General features: G+C 40.9%; 1 protein-coding gene across 6 annotated transcripts in view; it reads left to right on the forward strand.

Moving 5' to 3' along the window:
* Nucleotides 1-18,985, forward strand: part of LOC113022492 (AMP deaminase 2-like) — a 35,161-nt gene extending 16,176 nt beyond the window's left edge. For 4 of the 6 annotated variants that reach the window (XM_026167944.2, XM_026167947.2, XM_080301866.1 and 1 more), the window contains 17 exons: nt 3,414-3,544; nt 3,797-3,927; nt 4,509-4,577; nt 11,548-11,653; nt 11,960-12,146; nt 13,770-13,911; nt 14,003-14,092; nt 14,187-14,316; nt 14,459-14,653; nt 14,792-14,923; nt 15,017-15,180; nt 15,428-15,554; nt 15,648-15,811; nt 15,926-16,046; nt 16,785-16,958; nt 17,058-17,168; nt 17,845-18,985. In XM_026167944.2, coding sequence (XP_026023729.1) covers nt 3,414-3,544; nt 3,797-3,927; nt 4,509-4,577; nt 11,548-11,653; nt 11,960-12,146; nt 13,770-13,911; nt 14,003-14,092; nt 14,187-14,316; nt 14,459-14,653; nt 14,792-14,923; nt 15,017-15,180; nt 15,428-15,554; nt 15,648-15,811; nt 15,926-16,046; nt 16,785-16,958; nt 17,058-17,168; nt 17,845-18,060 — 2,390 coding nt within the window. In that variant the 3' untranslated portion in view covers nt 18,061-18,985. The remainder of the gene's footprint in view (nt 1-3,413; nt 3,545-3,796; nt 3,928-4,508; nt 4,578-11,547; nt 11,654-11,959; nt 12,147-13,769; nt 13,912-14,002; nt 14,093-14,186; nt 14,317-14,458; nt 14,654-14,791; nt 14,924-15,016; nt 15,181-15,427; nt 15,555-15,647; nt 15,812-15,925; nt 16,047-16,784; nt 16,959-17,057; nt 17,169-17,844) is intronic. The other 2 variants (XM_080301865.1, XM_080301867.1) reach the window with 1 other exon arrangement.
* The last annotated feature ends 1,360 nt before the right edge of the window (nt 18,986-20,345 follow it).

Here is a 20,345-nt window from a genome sequence, read left to right on the forward strand (position 1 = left end):
CCAAGCCAATGCTATCATGAAGTCTTCTTCCCTCTCTTTGTTGGCACACTGCTGCATATCTTGGTACATTAATGCAACCTGTAAATCAGAGGACGTCAATGATGTCGTTGGTAGGACTTTGTATTGCCTCTTTGTGCTTGTGCAGATGATAAACAAAACAGGAATTCTTAGGACAGTGAATTAGCTTTGATGTAAGTGAAAAATCTCATTTAACCACTCAACAAATTTTTCAGTCTAGCCTTAGAGAAATGGCAGAGCCAGACCTGATGTGTCTGTATCACCAGTAAGTTTGTCATATAAAGAAAAGTGAACAAACTGCTAGCTGTAAATTAAAAACTTACAACTGGGACCTGCATTAGCAGCTTAGCCAATCTGCATTATATTTTGCAGATACAGAAATGTATCTAAACCTGAATTGTAATGTTAGATCTGACACTAGGAATTTTGGTTATCCAGTGGGGCTGTTTAAGACGGACTATAATACGAGGCTTATGAAAAGTTAGATTCTTACAAACTTGCTTTGCTGTGAAAACACACTTTTGTTAAACTGCTACATTTTGCTCTTGCTTTGACATATGTTCATGAATAAACTGTACAGTGCTGTGTTTTGCTTCTTTGGTGTGATCTAGAGCTAGAACTTGGGAGAATGAGGTAGACTCGAAGGACTGCATTGATCCTTTTAGAGTAGGAGCCAGCTCCTCAGATACTAAACGAGCATGTGGGCGGTGTGCAGTCTCAGGTCCCAGGGACATCACAGAGGCTTAGGATGGAGTGCTTTGTCAATATTACCCAGGGTTATGAGAAAGCTCAAGATGAAGATGAAAGGGTTAAGCTATTTCACTCTGAAATAGGCAGGAACGCTCACACAGCAAACGACATGTTTGGTCTGGAAGTCAGTGCTTGTGTACCAAAGCAAATAAAAAGGATGCTTACAAAAATACTGCCAAGAAAAATGAGCACGATTAGATTTTAGGTCCCTCTTTAACATAAGTCTTAAATATTAAAAATGTGTAAAGATTATAGAAACAATGTCGTCTTCATTTTATTAATTGACGCTCTTGCTATTTCTTATTGTAATTTCACATTCTTTCTTTTTTTTTTTTATATAACTTTTTATTTGTCAGTTTGCAGTATGAGAATACAAAACTTACGGTCAGCATAGGAGACATACACAATTCCAGTAATAGCATCTTCTTACATCATGGTAATATTCAATTATTCAGTACAATTCACATTCTTTTTAAGTAAGCCATTAAATGACTTGGTGGGCCTTTGTAAATAAAGTTTCCTTACCGGGCTGTTAGGGCTAGGTTGTTGTTTTACTGTGTAGCACATGTTGTGATTTTGAATGTTATTTGTTTTAGTGATTTTAAATTAGTATTATTAGTAATATCACTGTTGTTAGCTAAGTTAGTGGAAATGTACTTTTTCTGCTTGCTTGTGCTTTAATTTTTCTTTTTTTTTTTCCAATCATTTTTGGTGCATTTACTTGCATTAGAAGTCTGTAGAAAGTTTGTACTGCCCATCAGAGTGATGTCACTGAGATAAATAGAGTTGTGATGTACTGGATTAGGAGTCATCTGTTATGGAAAGGCCAGAGGATTACATGGATACTATACTGGGAATGACTGTTTATGTGAGCATCTGTATACTTAAGTCACCTGTTTGTCCATTTTAAAATGAAAAATAAGCCTTGTTTGGCTTGAAACTTTCCGTCCAGTGTAATCTGTGTCACCACCGTAATTCAGTTACATTTGGGTTTTTCCATGAGTCACTTCAAAGTGCAATAATGAAATGTTTCACAATACTAATGTACTGTGCTAAGTTACCCTCTTCTCCTTCCTGACTCCACCGCCTTAGAGGCAGACAGCAGATGGCGGAGACTAATTGTGACAGGGCAGACACGTCACTGATGATGGCAGGAATTATAGAGGAGCATGAACACACCACTCCCAGAGGCCTCACGAGTGGTTGAATGAGGTTTTGTGCCTTTTTAACTACAGAAGTTTAAATTGTAGTTTACTTTAACTGAAATTCCTGGCTGCCCCCAGGAAATACGCAGAATCAGTAGATTTGATTTTCTTCAGTGTAAAAAGGCACGAATTTTCTCATTTTGCACCTCTCCCACTACTAGTGTTGTCATCCATTTCCAACTCATGTCACTCTCATTGTGTTTGTCGATGTTTTTCACATGAAAGTACAGTGTGTAAAATTAGTCTTTTTTTCTAAGCTGGCCTTTGTTCGACAGCATTGTGCAAGTATTTTCATGCTCCATCCCTGATTGCAGACACAACTGCTGCGACCAGATTTTTAAAACTACTCAAAGTTACACCCTGTTTAATTATTTTGACCTCTGGGTAAGTGTTGTGTTTTGTTTTTTTGTTTTTGCTTGCAGTGTTCTTGCAGCTGAAGGAAGGAAGCAAAGTAACGTCTTGAGTAAAAACTACCCAGTGTTGTGATAACTGCCAGTGTTTGGGTTGACTTGAAATCTGTCACCTGCTACAGTTACTTTTATAATAACACACTCAAGATTTTAGCTGACAGACATGTTTGGAGCTGTTCTTCTTCTTCTTCTTTTTTTTAAATCTTTTTGCTCATGGTAGTTCTAAGTGCCACATTAGACTAAGCTGTTATGTCTGAGCCAAATTTATGCTTGTGAGAGTCGTACTTTTCCTCTCTTAGATAACCTCTCAGTCTTTCCTAATCCAACATAGAGTCTTTCCCTTTTTTCTTCATTTGATATTAATCATCACTCTTGCATATTTATATGTCTGTCTCTGTTTTTAGCAGACCGTGAAATGAATAAGAACTTTGTAGAATGACTTATGTCATTGCTACAGAATTAGCTTTGGCCTGTAAAGTACCCAAATATGTATGTGAACCTCCATGAGTTTTTTGGCAGTAAACACACACCACACGTCCCGTGCACATGATAATTTATGTGGTTATCTAAACTCTGTGACTAATTTTAAATACAAATCTAAAATCTAAAAACTTGGGACCCTGTGTAAAATGTAAATAAAAACAGAATGCCATGATTTACAAACTGCCGCTTACTGGATAGCTTCTCTTTTTCAGACCATTCTCTATAAACCTTAGAGGTAGCTGTTCAAAAATCCCAGCACATCAGCCGTTTCTGAAATACTCAAATGTGCTCATCTAGCATCAACAACTAGGTCATGTTTAAAATCACATTTTTCCCCACTCTGATGTTCAGTTTAAACTCCAGGGGTTGTCTTAACCATGTCTACATACCTAAATATACTCAGTTGTCGCCATGTTGTCTGATTTGATAACTGCCTTATTATTTACTGGCTATGCCTTTATCAAATCCTGGAATGACCCACAAAGTTTAAGTATTTCAGATCACATACCTGTCGCACGCTGTAACACTTTTCTGTGCATTTCTGTAGATCTTTGCGGTGCATCTGGGCCCAAACCCCTCAAAACCCAGCGATCCCTTCCAGGGACGCCTGTTTCTCTCGCACACTGCCCAATCGACCTGCGCACATCAATGGAGGAAAAGTACAAAGAGATTGCTGAGGTAAGAACTTAAAATTGGACAGCTATTGTTTCCAGACAAAATAGGGGGGTGGTCTTTTAAAATCTCACACAAACTATGCAAATTGTTTTGACACACCCCAGTTCAACCTTCACCTTTGGTTTTCATTTGTAGCTAAATATGATGATGTTTTATCAGAGCCTCAGTGGCTTCCATATCTCCATAAATGCATAAATATTGACATGGCTTCCTGTTTTACGACACCATAAATGGTATAATCTGTGCCTCAACCAGGAGCTGTTCACACGCAGCATGACAGAGAGCGAGATGCGCAGTGCTCCGTATGAGTTCCCGGAGGACAGTCCCATCGAACAGCTGGAGGAAAGACGTCATCGCCTGGAGAGGCAGATCAGCCAGGATATTAAGTGAGGAAATGCAAACACACTACACATACAGAGCCCGTTAAACGAACTCTATATATTATCAGAGACAAACAACTATAGCTTTCCCTTTTCCTCCTGCATTTTACACAGTCTTGTTTCCACTCAAGCACACATGCTTATCAGCTCCCAACTTGCCCACGTGCAGGCTGACTAACCACAATTTTTGGATAACTGGGATAGCCAGCAGCTGGCATCTTTTCTCGTGGCCTAGTCATACTTTTATAAGGAGGTGGGGTCTGTCTTGATTGCCAGGGTTGACTATCTGCACCACTAAGCTGATCATTGGGTGATTATCTGACTTGCCCTCTGCAAGTTTCTGTTTACCAATCAGAGTTCACTATTATTAACCAATAATAATTGCTTGTGTAGATGACCTTGATCACTTAATACCTAAAATTCTTTGTGTACAGTATGTATATGTGTGTAAGACACAGTGCTTTTTGAAAGGGTGTCTATATCTGGTCTCTCTTCCTTTGTGTGCTTAATTTCTTCTCACTACCTCTTGTGCCCATCTGCCCCCCGCCTTGCCCACGCTATCCTGCACCGCTGCATATCACCCCAAGGCTTGAGCCAGAGATCTTGCTCCGTGCCAAACAGGACTTCATGAAAATCGACAGTGCTGCAGACCTAGAGTGAGTGAGCTCTGCCTCAGTGGGTTTTTTTTAAATCCTTTGTTTAGTCATTATTAACTGTGGTTGTTATTTTATTTATCTCTGTTATCTGTTTTGTTTGCCCATACTCTGAGAAACAGAGATGGTTAAAGTAGTAATGTGCAGAAGTCTTGAGTCAAACCTTATTTTTTAAAATATTTTTCTTTCATGGTGTGTGTGTGTGTGTGTGTGTGTGTGTGTGTGTGTGTGTGTGTGTGTGTGTGTGTGTGTGTGTGTGTGTGTGTGTGTGTGTGTGTGTGTGTGTGTGAGCTTTTGTGGGGTTTTTTTGTTGTTGTTTTTTTAATTGGTCTCTATGCTTTCTGAAAGTCTTCCATTGGTGACTTTGTAAAATCGTTTTCAGTTCAGTCCTTGTACCTGGACATGTTTCCTCCGGCTTTTGTTAAGCCATTAAACCCTGACCAGCAGATCAGTTCTTGTGCTTGCTTATTGTTCAAGCATAAAAAGCTACCAGTGTTAAGTTTACATATAACGGACAACTTAGCAAAGACCTCATTTTAAGTTGTTTATTGTATATTAAATTCTTTAGGCACTTTGTTGCCAGAGGCCTGTCATAAAAACACAAAATTCCTTCCATATTTCTTCAGTTGAAATTCAAGCTAACATAGTTTCTAATAACTATTAAGAGTTATTAACTGAAAACTTAGCATATCTCAGGATGGTGTGCAGGGCGTACATAAAGGTTGTGACGAAAATCGACAAGTGGAGGGCAAAAAAGCCTAAAAGCTATGACAGCAGGTGAGGTGGGTGTTAAAAACATTCTTACAGAAAGGAAACAGGGAGAAAATAGTGGTATATGCCAATTTATACACACTCCATGGCAGGATATATTATATAGTCATGAATTCCTAATCTGAAGTTTCAACATGAGGAGAAAGAAACAACAATTTCTACAGCCAACTGTAAAACATGGTGGAGGCTCTGTCATAGTTTGGGTCTGAATTTCAGTCAGTGGAGTTGGATCTTATCAAAATTTAATGGAATTATTAATCAGAAGCTCAATCAGATTTTGACCCAGCATCTGATTGGCAACGGCTTCATTTTTCAGCATAACAATGCAATCCAGTAAAACCGGTGGAACACTCAGTCATAGATTGGCCTCGAAAGTCCTTCGAGAAGTCTGGATTTCTGAAGACTACTTTAGGAAATCTTACTTAAGAGAGTTCAGGCTGTGTTAAAGAATAAAGGTGTTCGAACTAAATATTGACTTTCAAGCTCATTATGATTTTACAAACTCTGTTTTCCCCTTTAAAATGTTTTCATATTTATGGATGCTTTGATAATATGGAACGCCAGGACTGCCATAATGAATTAATTAAATACACCATTAAATAATTAATTAAATGTGGCAATAATTAATTAAAATTGGAATTAATTAATTAAATAAATAGTTATGATATATGTAATTAATTAATTATTGACACATTTAATTAATTATTTATGTATTTCACATTTTAATTAATTATTGACACATTTAATTAATTAATTATTGACATATTTAATTAATTATTTATGTATTTCACATTTTAATTAATTATTGACACATTTAATTAATTATTGACACATTTAATTAATTATTGACACATTTAATTAATTATTTAATGATATATTTATTTATTTCATTTTGGCAGTCCTGACGCCTGGCTCTCATCATGAAATAATTTTATCTGTCAGCCTCACCCATCAAACTCAGGGGGCGGGGTTAACGCTGATCGAGTCAAAACCATTGCTTTGGCCTGGTGGCCATTGTTTCTAGCACACAACAACCGGCATGTGGAAGCTAACAGAACTGAGCTTTGAAAAACCCTGTTTGTGTGTTACCAAATACCGTTTTAATATTTTTTTAGCCGAGAATGTAGTGGTTTAATCTTCATGTGTCTGGTCGGTTTGTCAAGATACAGCCTCTTTGCAAAAGTGTTTCGATGATTTCGGAGATGTCGTCCCAGTCTCACGGCAAAGCGTGGGATAGACCCGCTCGCCTCGCAAGCAATCCCACCGACAAAGCGCAGGCCCCGGTACACAGCTGTAGTAACCCCCGCTGACTTCTTTTACTGAGGTTATATTTATCGGTGTTTTATTTCCTGATGTTCTTATGTGTCCTACGTGTTTCAGTCGCCAATTCTGAATTATAACTAACATTAAAAACATGTTGTGGTGGGGCGTGGTCTGCGGGGCCGTGCGGACGCACCTGCACGGCATCCGCAATCACGCCCGCCGTGTTAAAACACGGGGACTCAGGGGTTGGTGGTGGTGTGGTGTGATGTGAATCAAATAAAGTTGGCTCTGAACGTCGCTCTGTGGTCCCGCCGTGCCTTATTCATGCCACATTGGTGCCGAAACCCAGGAGGCGGCATGGCGGGTACCTACCAGAGCCAGGAAAGGAAAGAGCTGGCCGAGATGGTGGCCGAAATAGCGGCCACCCAGCGGAAGCAGGCGGCGGAGGTGCGTCGCCAACAGGAGGAGCTGCGGCAGGAGAGCGAACGCCACCTGGGGAAGATGGCAGAGCTGGCAGCGCTGCTCTGGGCCTGGGCGCCACCCCCACAAGTGTGTCTCGAGGACAGTGGAGGAGCCGTGTGGGTCACCTCGGCAGCCGGAGGTGGTGGACGAGCCACGCGGGGGTCCGAGCCTGCCGGAGGAGGAGGAGGAGCAGCAGCCGGGTGAAGGGCTGCTCCTGCCGGGAGCGGTGGAGGAGCCGCTCCAATCGGAGGCCGAGGACGAGGCGGGCGAGGGTCTACACCTGCCGGAGGCAGAGGAGTCGCTCCACCCGGAGGGGGGCGAGGGGCGGTGCCTGCTGGGGGCGGAGGCGCAGTGCGGGGAGCCGCTCCAAACGGGAGTGGCGGAGGCGGTGGCGGAGCAGCTGTGCGGGGAGACGGAGGTCCCTGCTCCAGGGCAGCCTGTGCAGCCGGAGTTGGAGGCAGAGGAGCGGGACAGCCCCGCTAGGCCGGGGATCGGCGGGCTGGCTAGTCCAGCCTCGCTGCCACCAGTCGATTCTGCGCGCCTGGCGTCTGCCCAGCCGCCTGTGTGCAGGAGCACACGGCCATGCCGGTGGGGCCGTGTCCGCTTGCTACGCGGCCGACCTCCGGACCAGCTTCGTCGTTGCCGCTGGATGCGCGGGCGGCCACCAGAACGGACGCTTCCCCGTCGCTTGGTCGGGGGCTGGGGCGCCGATGTGTAGGGGCCGAGTCTCGCCCCAGGTCGCGGGGGGGAGTAGGTTTGGCCGGATCACTCCCCGGCCTCAATCGGGCGATGGGGGTATGTGGTGGGGCGTGGTCTGCGGGGCCGTGCGGACGCACCTGCACGGCATCCGCAATCACGCCCGCCGTGTTAAAACACGGGGACTCAGGGGTTGGTGGTGGTGTGGTGTGATGTGAATCAAATAAAGTTGGCTCTGAACGTCGCTCTGTGGTCCCGCCGTGCCTTATTCATGCCACAATGTTTAAGGAGGAGAGAGAGCAAATCTGTTTAACATCTGATCTTTGGGTTTTTGTTCAGTAATCAGCGTGACCTGTGTATAAACACATAAAAGAGATAACGTTGGTGTTTCCGTCATGTAGTAACTGCTGGCTTTAACTGTACAAAGGTTGTTCGACACTATGAAACACATACAGACTTCATGATGTTCGGCTAATATTTTTATTGTGAATATTAATCATGCTGACCTCGCTCTGTACACCACGCAGCGAGGTCAGCATATCCACGATATCCTCAGCTCCATGAGTTTCCCAGCTGACTATCTAACTGCCAACTATTCCAGAGACGTGAAAATATACAGCATAAAGAAAAGTGTAAGAGACTCAGCAGCAGATTAGAATTACAGTTATACATTTAATAAATCACCAAATGAATCCAAGAAACGAGCAAACCTGTTCCGACAATTTGAATTTGTATTCCCTCAGCTGCAGACTCGCTGCTGTTTAAATGTTTGAAAAGGAAGATTAGATATAAACAAACGTCAAACATAGACTCAGTCTGCCTTCACATTTGATATGAGGCCAGCACGTATAGTGGCCTCAGCAGGCTATTACTGAAATACACGTGCTATATCATAAACTATGATATAAACAGGGAGGTCCTATTAACATGTTTAGTTTTAAAGGACACCTTCCTGCCTTTAGTCTCATTCATGAGCAGTATTCGTTTTTTTCTAACATCCAGAAGTCTGCACAATGTGTTTCATAGTTTGTAACAAGCCTTTGACAGGTAAACATAACATGACCGAAAAAGCAAAAAAAAAAAGAGAGAGAGAGAGAGAGTGTTGATATAAGAAGAGAAAATTCTCTCAATTATGGAGACAGGCAAATGGTTCATTTATGTTTGATGTGTGTTTATTCCTCCTTAAATATCGTCGGTGAAGTTCGCCATGCACGTCAGATTTTCCTGCGCATTTTTATACCTCTGCCAACAGAGAGAGAAAAAAAATCACATTCTAACAGACAGCTGGTGCTTAGAATACAGTTGAATAACTATTAAAAAACAGATGATATTTAGATGATAGTTCAGTCTAACACATGTGCCAGTGAACCATTAAACGTCTGTGAAACTATGCAGTTATGAAACGTAACTTTAACCTCAGCCAAACCGATTTGCTCAGTTGTAAATAAAACAGCGAAGTAAACGTGACCCGACAGACAGAACCTGAGTGAATGAAGTCCAGCGTTTAACCACTGAGAGCTAAAACTCAGCTGAGGTTTGAAAGCTGTGTGCCGGTGATTGGACATCAGCCGCTGATGAAGCTGTTCGCCTATAAAGTGCTCTGTAAGGAAACGAGCTCCAGCAGCTCTGCGCTCGGGGAAAACACTATATTTACTTATCTTGTGCAGAAAAATGCGCTGACATTGCTTTATATCGAGCACCGGCTGCCCAGTTAAACTGTGACTATCACCAGGTAACGTAGGCGTGTTTCTTGAATTAGCAGCAGGTGTTAAACAGCTGACAGATGAGGAGGAGGATGCATGCAGGTAAACTGAGGGTCTGCTGAGCTGATCGCTGGTTTCGTGAGAAAAATGTCAGCTCGTTCTTTATGTTACAGAAGCACAGAGACACAAGACCAGGCGGAAAGAGACGATCGTTTGGTGAAAATGAGAATCTGCGAATGCAACATGTGGAACACGGAGAGTGGAATATGTAAACAAACCGGTTAATGTACCCCCTCGGTGCGCTCTGCATGCTAACTGTTAGCAGAGCTAGTGAAATCTCTGAAAACATCTGAGCACTTTTGCAAGCATGTTCTATGTTGACAACCTGACCAGACATACGGCGCGACATTCGCGGCTAAAACACTGTTAAAAGTGTAGCTGGTGACAGAAAAACGGGGTATTTTAAAACTACACCACCACCATTGCTGCCTGTGATTTGATCTGCATTCTGGGATAACTGGCTGCCCCAAGTCTACACAAGCAATCGATTATCTAGGATCGACCTGTTTTGACTTACTTTGCACGGCAACCAATCAAATGTTAGAGAAGCTGCATGGGCAGCGTTAACCCCGCCCCCTGAGTTTGATGGGTGAGGCTGACAGATAAAATTATTTCATGACGAGAGCCAGGCGCCGGGACTGCCAAAATGAAATAAATAAATATATCATTAAATAATTAATTAAATGTGTCAATAATTAATTAAATGTGTCAATAATTAATTAAAATGTGAAATACATAAATAATTAATTAAATGTGTCAATAATTAATTAATTAAATGTGTCAATAATTAATTAAAATGTGAAATACATAAATAATTAATTAAATGTGTCAATAATTAATTAATTACATGTGTCATAACTATTTATTTAATTAATTAATTCCAATTTTAATTAATTATTGACACATTTAATTAATTATTTAATGGTGTATTTAATTAATTCATTATGGCAGTCCTGGCGTTCCATATGATAAATCTCTACATCTATTTCCAGTTTTCCTAAGAAAATATAAAGACATGAGGGGATTGCTCAAGGCTTTTGCATAGTACTGTACCTGTGGACATTTAATTTTCATCCTTAATATAATATTTATTAATACCTAGCCTATAGTTCTTGCTAACCCAGTGAAAGTACTTTTTTCCAAAACCAGTGGCAGTGACTTTTGCCACGTCGAGATGGACTATGTCTCCCCCCTGCTGGTGACTTAATATGTCTTAGAAATGGTTACAGTGACCTTTTATTTAACTTTTTATTAAAAGAGCTAGGTTTACCAAACATGGTAAATTAGTGTGTAGCAATGATTCAATATCTTATGGAACAAATGTGATAGGAGACAGAAGTGGCGTGAAAGGCAGAGTATTTGAAGGCTTATTTGTGATGTAGGAGAGCTCTCTGTGTGCTTGCTGCTGATTAAAGACAAGAAATCTGAATCTTTGGCGCTCTCTGCTGCTTTTATTATGGACCTGTACTGTGCAGAAAACCTTGAAACACTGCAAGCTGCTTTTCTTACTGGAACGAAGTCACTGAACTCCCTATAGTGCATCTATGGCACTCGGGCATCTTGTATCCCCTCTTTTTAAAATTTTGGGTTTCTTCAATAATGAAACTTGTACTTCCTGTAAATCCTGACTTACTCACAGAGTTGTGGTCATTGAGCAGCTTCATGGGTTAACTATTAAGGGTTTTACCCTGACATCTTATTGTTACCCATGCTCAGTCAGTTTGTTTTCGTTTCTATACCTAGGATTTCAATCTCTAGGACTGAAGAGAACAAAATCCTCATCTCACCACTGTAAAATGTTTGCAAACCAGTCTTGTTTTTTTCAGTTAATGGATAATCTACCATAAATAAATGTTTTAAATGTATCCAACATGAAAAAAAGGTTTTAAATCAAGTCATCTAAATGTTTTTCAGACTGACTGGACTGCCCTGTCATGTGTTTTTTTTTTCTTCTTCCATCTCACCACTCTGTGTGCCATTGCGCTTCCCCTCCTCTGCCCCCTCCTCTATCATTTAAGGTTAATGAAAGATGAAAGTGTGGACACTGTTGATGATGCCGTTAAGGAGCGAGAAATGCCGATGGAGTACCAGCGGGTCTCAATATCTGGAGAGGAAAAGTGTGGGGTGAGAATCGTTTGCTGAACGCTACTTACAGGATTTAAAAATAATAAACAATAGTTAGCAAAGTAATTCAGTCCAGTTCAGCTCACTTTTACTTATTTGGTGTCAGATCACAACAACAGTTGCCTCAAAGTTTATACCACAAGGGAAAGACAATATTAGAGACCCTAGCAGTCAGTATGAGAGCATAGAGAGTCAGTGACAAATTGCACAAGGTGGTGGCAGTTAAATGTATCAGGAGTGAAAACAAAATACTCAAATCTGTTTCATTTGCATCCTTGCTCACGACATTTCTATTTATATTTCCAGGTGCCCTTCACTGACCTAGTAGATGCTGCCAAGTGTGTTGTGAAGGCACTATTTATCCGGGAGAAGTACATAAACCGTTCCCTGCAGAACTTTTGTAAGACTACAGCTCATGCCTTGCAGGACCTTGGGATGAAGACTCTGGATCTGGGAATTTATGAAGATGTACCAGAGACCCCTGTAGATGCTGGTAAAACATGCAAACATTCAACATAGCTAGGCAGAAAAAAGCAAAGGTTTCATTAGAAAGACGGAGCCAGAAAACATACTTGAACCAGCTGGACTTGACTTCATAAATAGACAAAAAGCAGCTACTTTTGACTTGTTCCTTGAGATTTTCTGGCAAACAGTCAAATAATGAAGAAAATAATTGGCAGAACAATAATGTCAGCAAAATCAATAATCACAAGTTCCCTTGTCACAGTTATTTCCACTTTACACTGTAAATAGTTCTTTCATAATAGTAGCTTTACAAACTACCAAGATATGGTTATATTTCCTGTACTACAATGACATTTCAGATTTTGTGGAAAATCAGAGGTTTCACAGGTACAAAAGCTAATTGGCTCATTCAGCCTTCAAAAAGACTGACAGACGTCAAACAGTAATTATATACTAATTATAGATTAGAGAAGTGATTGAATTTCCTGAAGATTTTTTTCTGTATTTTTTCTCTGGTTTGATGGACATTGCCACAGCCCTCAGTTCCCAGAATGGTGGGATGCTGAAAATGAGAATAAAAGCAATGATTTTCACATCCCATAAACCCATATTTTATTCACAATAGAACACAGAAAACAGACATTTGCTATTTCATGAAAAACATTAGCTCATTTTGAATTTGATGGCAGACAATTCAAAAAAGAGAGTCCGAGAGAGGCAGATAAGCAGACTTGTGGTTTAGTGGTTTTTTTGCAGATTAATAGAAGTTAAAACAAAAAACAACAATCGTAGAATAATGGAATAATCTTCAGGCAAAAAAAGGCATGATGCTGTCGTGGAAAATTACTGAATGGGCTCAAAAACACATCCAGAAATCATTGTCTGTAAACAGAGTTCACTGTGCAATCCACAAATGCAGGTTAAAGCTCTTTCGTGCAAAGAACAAACCACATGTGAAGATGACACACACACACACAGGTTTTAGAGCAACATACAATCCCATCCAATTGATGTCTTTTTCAGGAAAGGCCTCGCATATTTCAGCATGCCAATACTAAACCATATAGTGCATCTAATCCAACAGCATGGCTTCATATTAGAAGAGTCTGGGTGCTGATCTCGTCTGTCTGCAGTGCAGACCTTTCACCAGTTGTAACAGCGTTTAATTAAAATACAACAAAGCAGACACAGGAGTGTTGAGCAGCTTGAATCTTTTGTCAGAGAAAAACGGGACCCAAAAGTCTGTTAATGCTACACAGCGATGCTACACATGAAACATGGCCCATTCCAACTTTTTTGAGATGTATTGCATCCTTGAAATCCAAACTGAACACATTATTTGTTAAAATGGTACATTGTCATAGTTTAAACATTTAATATGTTGTCTCTGTTATGTTGTTCAATAAAATGCAGATTTACGAGATTTTTAAATAATTGCAACTGAACTTTTTTTTGGTAAAAACTAGACCGAGTGAAAACAGAAACACACCAGGTGAATTGTGTAACAAAAATGCTTCTTACATCTGAGCATTACTATTGGCATTAAAAAGTATAGTTTCTGTAGCATATATATTTTATACCTATGTGTTTGCTGTAGCATGAAAAAAAAAGATTGATATCCATTTCCCGTTTTGTTTTTTGTTTTTTCCAGATGCCCCGGTCCATCCACCAGTTTCTGAAACACACCCTTACGACAATCAGGACCCCAATAACATGCCACCAGACACAGGATATGGTTGCAAGATGGTAGACGGGGTAGTCCATGTCTACACTAAGAAAACCAATATGGACAAGTATGATCTGTTTGCACCTTCATAATGACGTGTTATTTTTAAGCAACTCTGTCTGTATTAAGTATAACATTATAATCACTCTGCTTTTCAGAAGTGGAGAACTTGACCTGCCGTATCCTGACCTTAAAGAGTATATTGCAGACATGAATGTGATGATGGCTCTTATTATCAATGGGCCAGTGTGAGTTTTTCTTTTAACAATATGAGTTGAAGTCTGAGTTGTTTTATGGCTCAGTGCACAGTCTAAATATAACACGTCCCTGTCTCCTCTGTAGGAAGTCTTTCTGCTACCGTCGCCTGCAGTACCTAAGCTCTAAATTTCAAATGCACATCCTTCTGAACGAGATGAAGGAGCTGGCAGCTCAGAAGAAAGTTCCTCATAGAGACTTCTACAACATCAGAAAGGCAAGAGTCAACAAGTGACAGTTAAATATAGATACCTACATTAAAAGAATGCTTAAACAATTTCATCGAGAGCTAATCCTGCTGCATAAATAACTGTTTTTGGTGAAGCTCGAACATTAAACCTGCTCTGACCTGACTCCAGGTGGACACACACATACACGCCTCATCCTGCATGAACCAGAAGCACCTGCTGAGATTCATTAAGAGAGCCATGAAGAAATATCCCGAGGAGATCGTTCACATTGAGCGTGGGCGTGGTCAGACCCTCAAGGAGGTTTTTGAGAGCATGAACCTGACTGCTTTCGATTTGAGTGTAGACACGCTTGACATGCACGCGGTGAGAGAGAGTAACATCTATATTTATATATATATATATATATATGTGTGTGTGTGTGTTAAGACACACTGTGTGATACATGTGGTAGAAAAATTATATTTGATATAATATTAAATCTTTTTGTTTTTTACTCATCAGGACCGTAACACATTTCATCGGTTTGACAAGTTCAACGCCAAATACAACCCCATCGGAGAATCCATCCTCAGAGAGATCTTCATCAAGACAGACAACTACATCGAAGGGAAATATTTTGCACATATAATTAAGGTGTGAAGTGATACTTGTACGGTACTGTATGTGTCTTATTTAAATAATCCTTGAAAATATTCGCACCCACTTCTTTTGGCTTTATCTGTCCAGGAGGTGATGTTTGACCTGGAAGAGAGCAAGTACCAGAACTCTGAGCTCCGTCTGTCCATCTACGGCCGCTCTAGAGATGAATGGGACAAGTTGGCTCAGTGGGCTGTCAAGCACAGCGTGTATTCTGATAATGTGCGCTGGCTTGTCCAGGTGCCCCGTTTGTTGTAAGTGTTCCTCCAACAGTTCATCATTAAATGATTGAGAGTACGCAGCAGATTACAAAAAATACACCAAGGACACGAGGAAGTTTCATTAGCATTTAGATCAGGATATTAGGATTAGGATTTAAGTAAGGACCTGTACTGTGCTTGGACTGTTAAATCTTTAAAAAGCAAAAAAGCAGAAAGAAAACAAAGCTGAGTTAAAGATTACAGCCTGACACAACTTACTGTCCAATCCCCACCTTTCTAGTGACGTGTACCACACAAAGAAGCAGCTGGCTAATTTCCAGGAGATGCTGGAGAACATCTTCATGCCTCTGTTTGAAGTCACAATCAACCCCCGTAGTCATCCTGAGCTGCATCTCCTCTTGGAGCATGTGAGTGTCCCTTCATGAGGAATTCTCCGCATCAGGATCCGTACTTAAAGACACTAAATGATTATGTTGTTGTCCGCTTTCGTGGCTTAATAGGTGGTGGGCTTTGACAGCGTGGACGATGAGTCCAAACCTGAGCACCACATTTTTAATCTCGACAGTCCGCTTCCAGCAAACTGGACAGAAGAAGACAACCCACCCTACTCTTACTACCTCTACTACACCTATGCCAACATGAGTGTTCTCAACCACCTGCGAAGGTATATGGATATATTGATTCTTTTTTTTTCTTTTTTTTTACTTAATTTAACATCAAATCAAACAAAATCATAAATGACAAATACATAAATCTTTGCTTTTTTAATTTGATTCAGACGGCGAGGTTTCCATACGTTTGTGCTGCGACCTCACTGTGGGGAAGCGGGGCCGATCCACCACCTGGTGTCGGGTTTCATGCTGTCAGAGAACATCTCTCATGGTCTGCTGCTCAGAAAGGTCAGGACACCACACTGGGGATTGTTTCTGAAAGACTGCTGTGGATTTTTTTTCACTTTATCATCAAAAAACAACAAAGTAGTTTACGAACTTTGGATTTGTAATGCTGACATTGCATCAACACTTCTGACGGGTTAAAAAAACATTAACAGGGCACCAGGGGTTCTTAGCTTGGTGTGTTGTTTTTGTTATATTGGTCTATATTATATTATGTTTTTTAACCATTAGTGGTTAAAAAGTGGCTTTTTTCCCCCCCACATTTGCTATAATTGCCATCATAGCAGCTGAAATAGAAGATAAATCATCTGACCTGATACACCACCACCTTCATCATCACCATCATCATAGGGGTGCTATATATAGTGGATGGTGAAAATTTGGAGATTTGTACAGTGAAAGTGAATTGAAGATGTCCTGATGGCCCAGGACCTTACTGAGACACTTACAGCTATGGCCATAGGATTTTGAACACTGACATAGTTGTTTTGGGGTTTTTTGTATAATTTTGCTTTGAAATGAAATGAGTTAATTTTTCAAAGAAGTTACAGATCTAACCCCATATGCTATAAATTGAAAAATGAGAGGCTGTTTTTTAGTTTAGTGTGACTGTGTGGGTGGTGTGCTTTTTGTTTTTTTTGTTTCAGCAAGAATAATCAAAACAAATGTGCCAATCCACTGTAGCTTTTAGCTGTATTTGCTGATTTGTCTCTGTTGCTTTTCACCTTTGTCTGACCTCAGGCTCCAGTGCTGCAGTATCTTTATTACCTTGCTCAAGTCGGCATTGCCATGTCACCACTGAGCAACAACAGCCTGTTCCTCAGTTACCACCGCAACCCACTGCCAGAGTATCTGTCCAGAGGCCTTATGGTCTCCCTGTCCACCGATGATCCTCTCCAGTTCCACTTTACCAAGGTTGGTATGAATCCACACATGGCCTCACTTAAAGCACACAGTGTGAAAGGTTATAGAAGCAAATTGTAGAAATCTCCATGTTTGCTTGTTTGGACCCAGGAACCTCTGATGGAGGAGTACAGCATTGCCACTCAAGTGTGGAAACTAAGTTCATGTGACATGTGTGAGCTGGCAAGAAACAGTGTCCTCATGAGTGGATTTTCACACAAGGTAAACTAATTTAAAGCTTCATGTATTTGTGTAGCAGGGATCACATGTATATGTATGCACTGCACATATCCACACAATCCATTGCAAGTCATTAAAATATTGTAGTTTGAGCATAAGTAGTATCATTTACAAGTTTTTTGTTGTGGAAACACTTTAAAAATCTCTTTTATTTATTGCTCAGCGTTAAATTATGTAACATTTTTATATAATGTGGTGCAAGACTTCAAAAAATTAAAATCATTGTGGGCGCCACTTTGGCTCAGTGGGTAAGCAGGTGATCACATGCCACAGGGCAGGAGTGAACTTGAGTCTGACCTTCTGTGTGTCCTCTCCTCTCTCCTCCCCACTTTCCTGTCTGTCTCCACTATCCAATAAAGGCAAAAATGCCAAAAAATAATGATGGTCCCACACAGACCAACTTGACAGTAATTAATAAATCTTGAAACAAATCTAAAGAAAAATGTAAAGAATTAAGAATAAATTAAAACATTCAGAGCGAGGTAGGGTGCAGGCACGATGGCCTACAGGCAAGTGGAGGTACAGTAGCTGAGCTCGACTGAGGAAACCCTGCAACAGAGCAAAACGCACACACACAGAGCCACCACAAGATGGCGAAGCGCCATCACACACATACACTGAACATCAGTGTCAACTATGTATTTTCCTCTCATTCCAGGCCAAAAGCTACTGGTTGGGTCCAAATTACGCTAAGGAGGGTCCTGAGAGCAACGACATCCGCCGCACCAATGTCCCGGACATCCGCGTGGCGTACCGAAGCGAGACGCTCACCGAGGAGCTTCAGCTCATCACTCACGCTGTGCGCACGGACGAGCTGGACGCTATCGACGAGGAGGACTCTCTCACCATGGGCTCTTTCCCGGGACGGCGTTGAAATCTGACAAAATGTAAAATCCCCAAACCCGTGGCCCACCCAGCATGACACTGAAGACATGTGCTGTGAGAGCAGCATAAACACCACCACAACAATTGTACAAGTATGTCAGCTGCACAGCTATGAAAAAGCCAAGAATATAGTTCTGCCAGAACACTTAGGCTCCACTTACTTTAATATTGCCATGTGTTATTTTATTTAAAGTTTCCCCAAATGTCCATTGTTTGCAGTCTGAGTCAGTTCCATGAAGGTTTGCAGGGCCTGCCATCAGGGTTTTCTGAGATTGAACAGCAGGGAAACGTGTGGTGTATTCCTGTCGTGTCCTGTCCATCAGATGGTCCCTGTGGTGTTTTCTATTAATTAGTAACTTGCTTTCATAGTAGTAGCTGCAGTATTTACACTGACAACCAGCACATTTAAACCTCTCCTGTTTTGCTTAGCCTCTTCTATACTTAGTCATTCTGTTCTTTCATTTGATTACACACAAATAAAAAATTACTGATGTATTTTTGCAGGAATAACACGCTTTGATTGTTGGTGGAGGTTGGACTTACCTGCACAACAAACTTTGACGGGCCTCTTGTTTAATCTACTGAATGCTGCAGCACTAAATCATAGCTGTGTGTGTCTTGCTTGGCGTGGTTTTTAATCATATACTTGCTAAATTGCACTTTCTAGAATCGTTCTTCCATGATTCAGTCAGCACAGAAAGAAAAAAACTCCACAGTCGAGAGGAGAGAAGCAGGCTGATGCAAACATTCCTTGAAGCGAATGGGACTCTTTAAGCAGCGTACGAAGCGACCTCGTCAAAAATGATGAGATGTTTGTGTGCTGAAAGAGAGACACTGTAGATTTTAATCACAGCACAAAAATGTGGATGAGTTCTCACTTTGACCTCACTGTGACCACAAACCCCCCTCTGTATGTCTTAGGGGCCCCAATCATTCTCATTCCTTTTACTTAGACAGTCACAGAGGTTTTTCCCCTTTGCATGCAATGCACTGTACATATGCACCCAGCCAAGGTTTCACAGTGCCTTTTCATTTTTAGCTTTGAGCAGTGCATGCTCTCTTTCTCGCCTGCTTATTTTCCCTCAGTCGATAAACACTGAGCATATACGCGCTTCACACCGATTAGCTGAAACCACCTAGCTGCATGATCAGTGTAAAGTAGCTTTTACTTTGGCCTTTAGGAGGATCTATTACCGGTTCTGTGAGTATGTAAATGATTTTTTTTTTTATTTGCATGTCTGCATGATTAATGGATGGAAGGAGAGAATGAGACTGATGTTTACAGCAAGCTTTAATGTAAAACATCTAAACTAATTCAGGGCTGCTGACCAGCTTTCAATCCAGAATCTGTTTTGTAATGTAGCAAGCAGGTTTGTACTCGGTTCTGTTCACCATGTACAAATTCACAAACCATGCTGGGACATGGTTAAGACATTTGCATGGTACTTGTAGCATTTTTTTTTTTTTTTACTTGCCCCAAACCTGGTCAAAGCTGGTATCACCCACCTCGGGATTTTTGTATTATAACATCACACTGCCTGCCACTGGACCTCCCATCAAACTGCTAGAATACTTGTTAAACCCCAGTCGAGTAAGACTTGATGCCAAGACTAGAAGAGAACGAGTCAGAAAGTATCGGGCTTTATTTGAATAACCAGCTGTAAAGTATTAGGGTAGGAAAGTGTTTGCTTTAGAGGTGTTTAGGATAAAAACTGAGAATCTGTCATTTTTCAGCTATAAATCGTAGCTACACAAGTGGAGCTCCGTGGAAATGTCACTGTGGGAGTTTCTGTAAAGAGTGTATTTTTCAAAGGCAATACAAAGATGGGTAATTTTATCTAATTGATGTGAAGGTTTGACACTTCAATTTGTCTGTTTATTGCTTTTTGAATCTAAGTGGACACAGAGTGTCTGCTCTGCCTCTTTATTACTGCATTAGTCATTATTCTTCACCTGTTTTTATTCCTGTGAACTCTCAGTATTTCAATGCAAATGTAACAGATAAAGTGTCAAAGTTGGTACTTTTTACTCTAAAGCCAAACGTCACCTCCAGCAGTGTCTGTGAACACTTTGGCCCTTGCACTTTTTCATTTGAACCAAAACACTGATGGATTTTACATCTACACTGACGTTAGCCTTTTACTCGCTCGTTTAATATTCAGTTTTGACTACTCTGTAACATTTTGCACTGTGATTATGGGAGTTTTTTGATTACAGTTGCTCATGCTGCTACGGCATTTGTCATCTGAACCAACCCAAAACTTTTCCACCTGT

Source organism: Astatotilapia calliptera, chromosome 5 (assembly GCF_964374335.1).
Source record: "Astatotilapia calliptera chromosome 5, fAstCal68.1, whole genome shotgun sequence".
Classification (NCBI taxonomy): Eukaryota; Metazoa; Chordata; class Actinopteri; order Cichliformes; family Cichlidae; genus Astatotilapia; species Astatotilapia calliptera.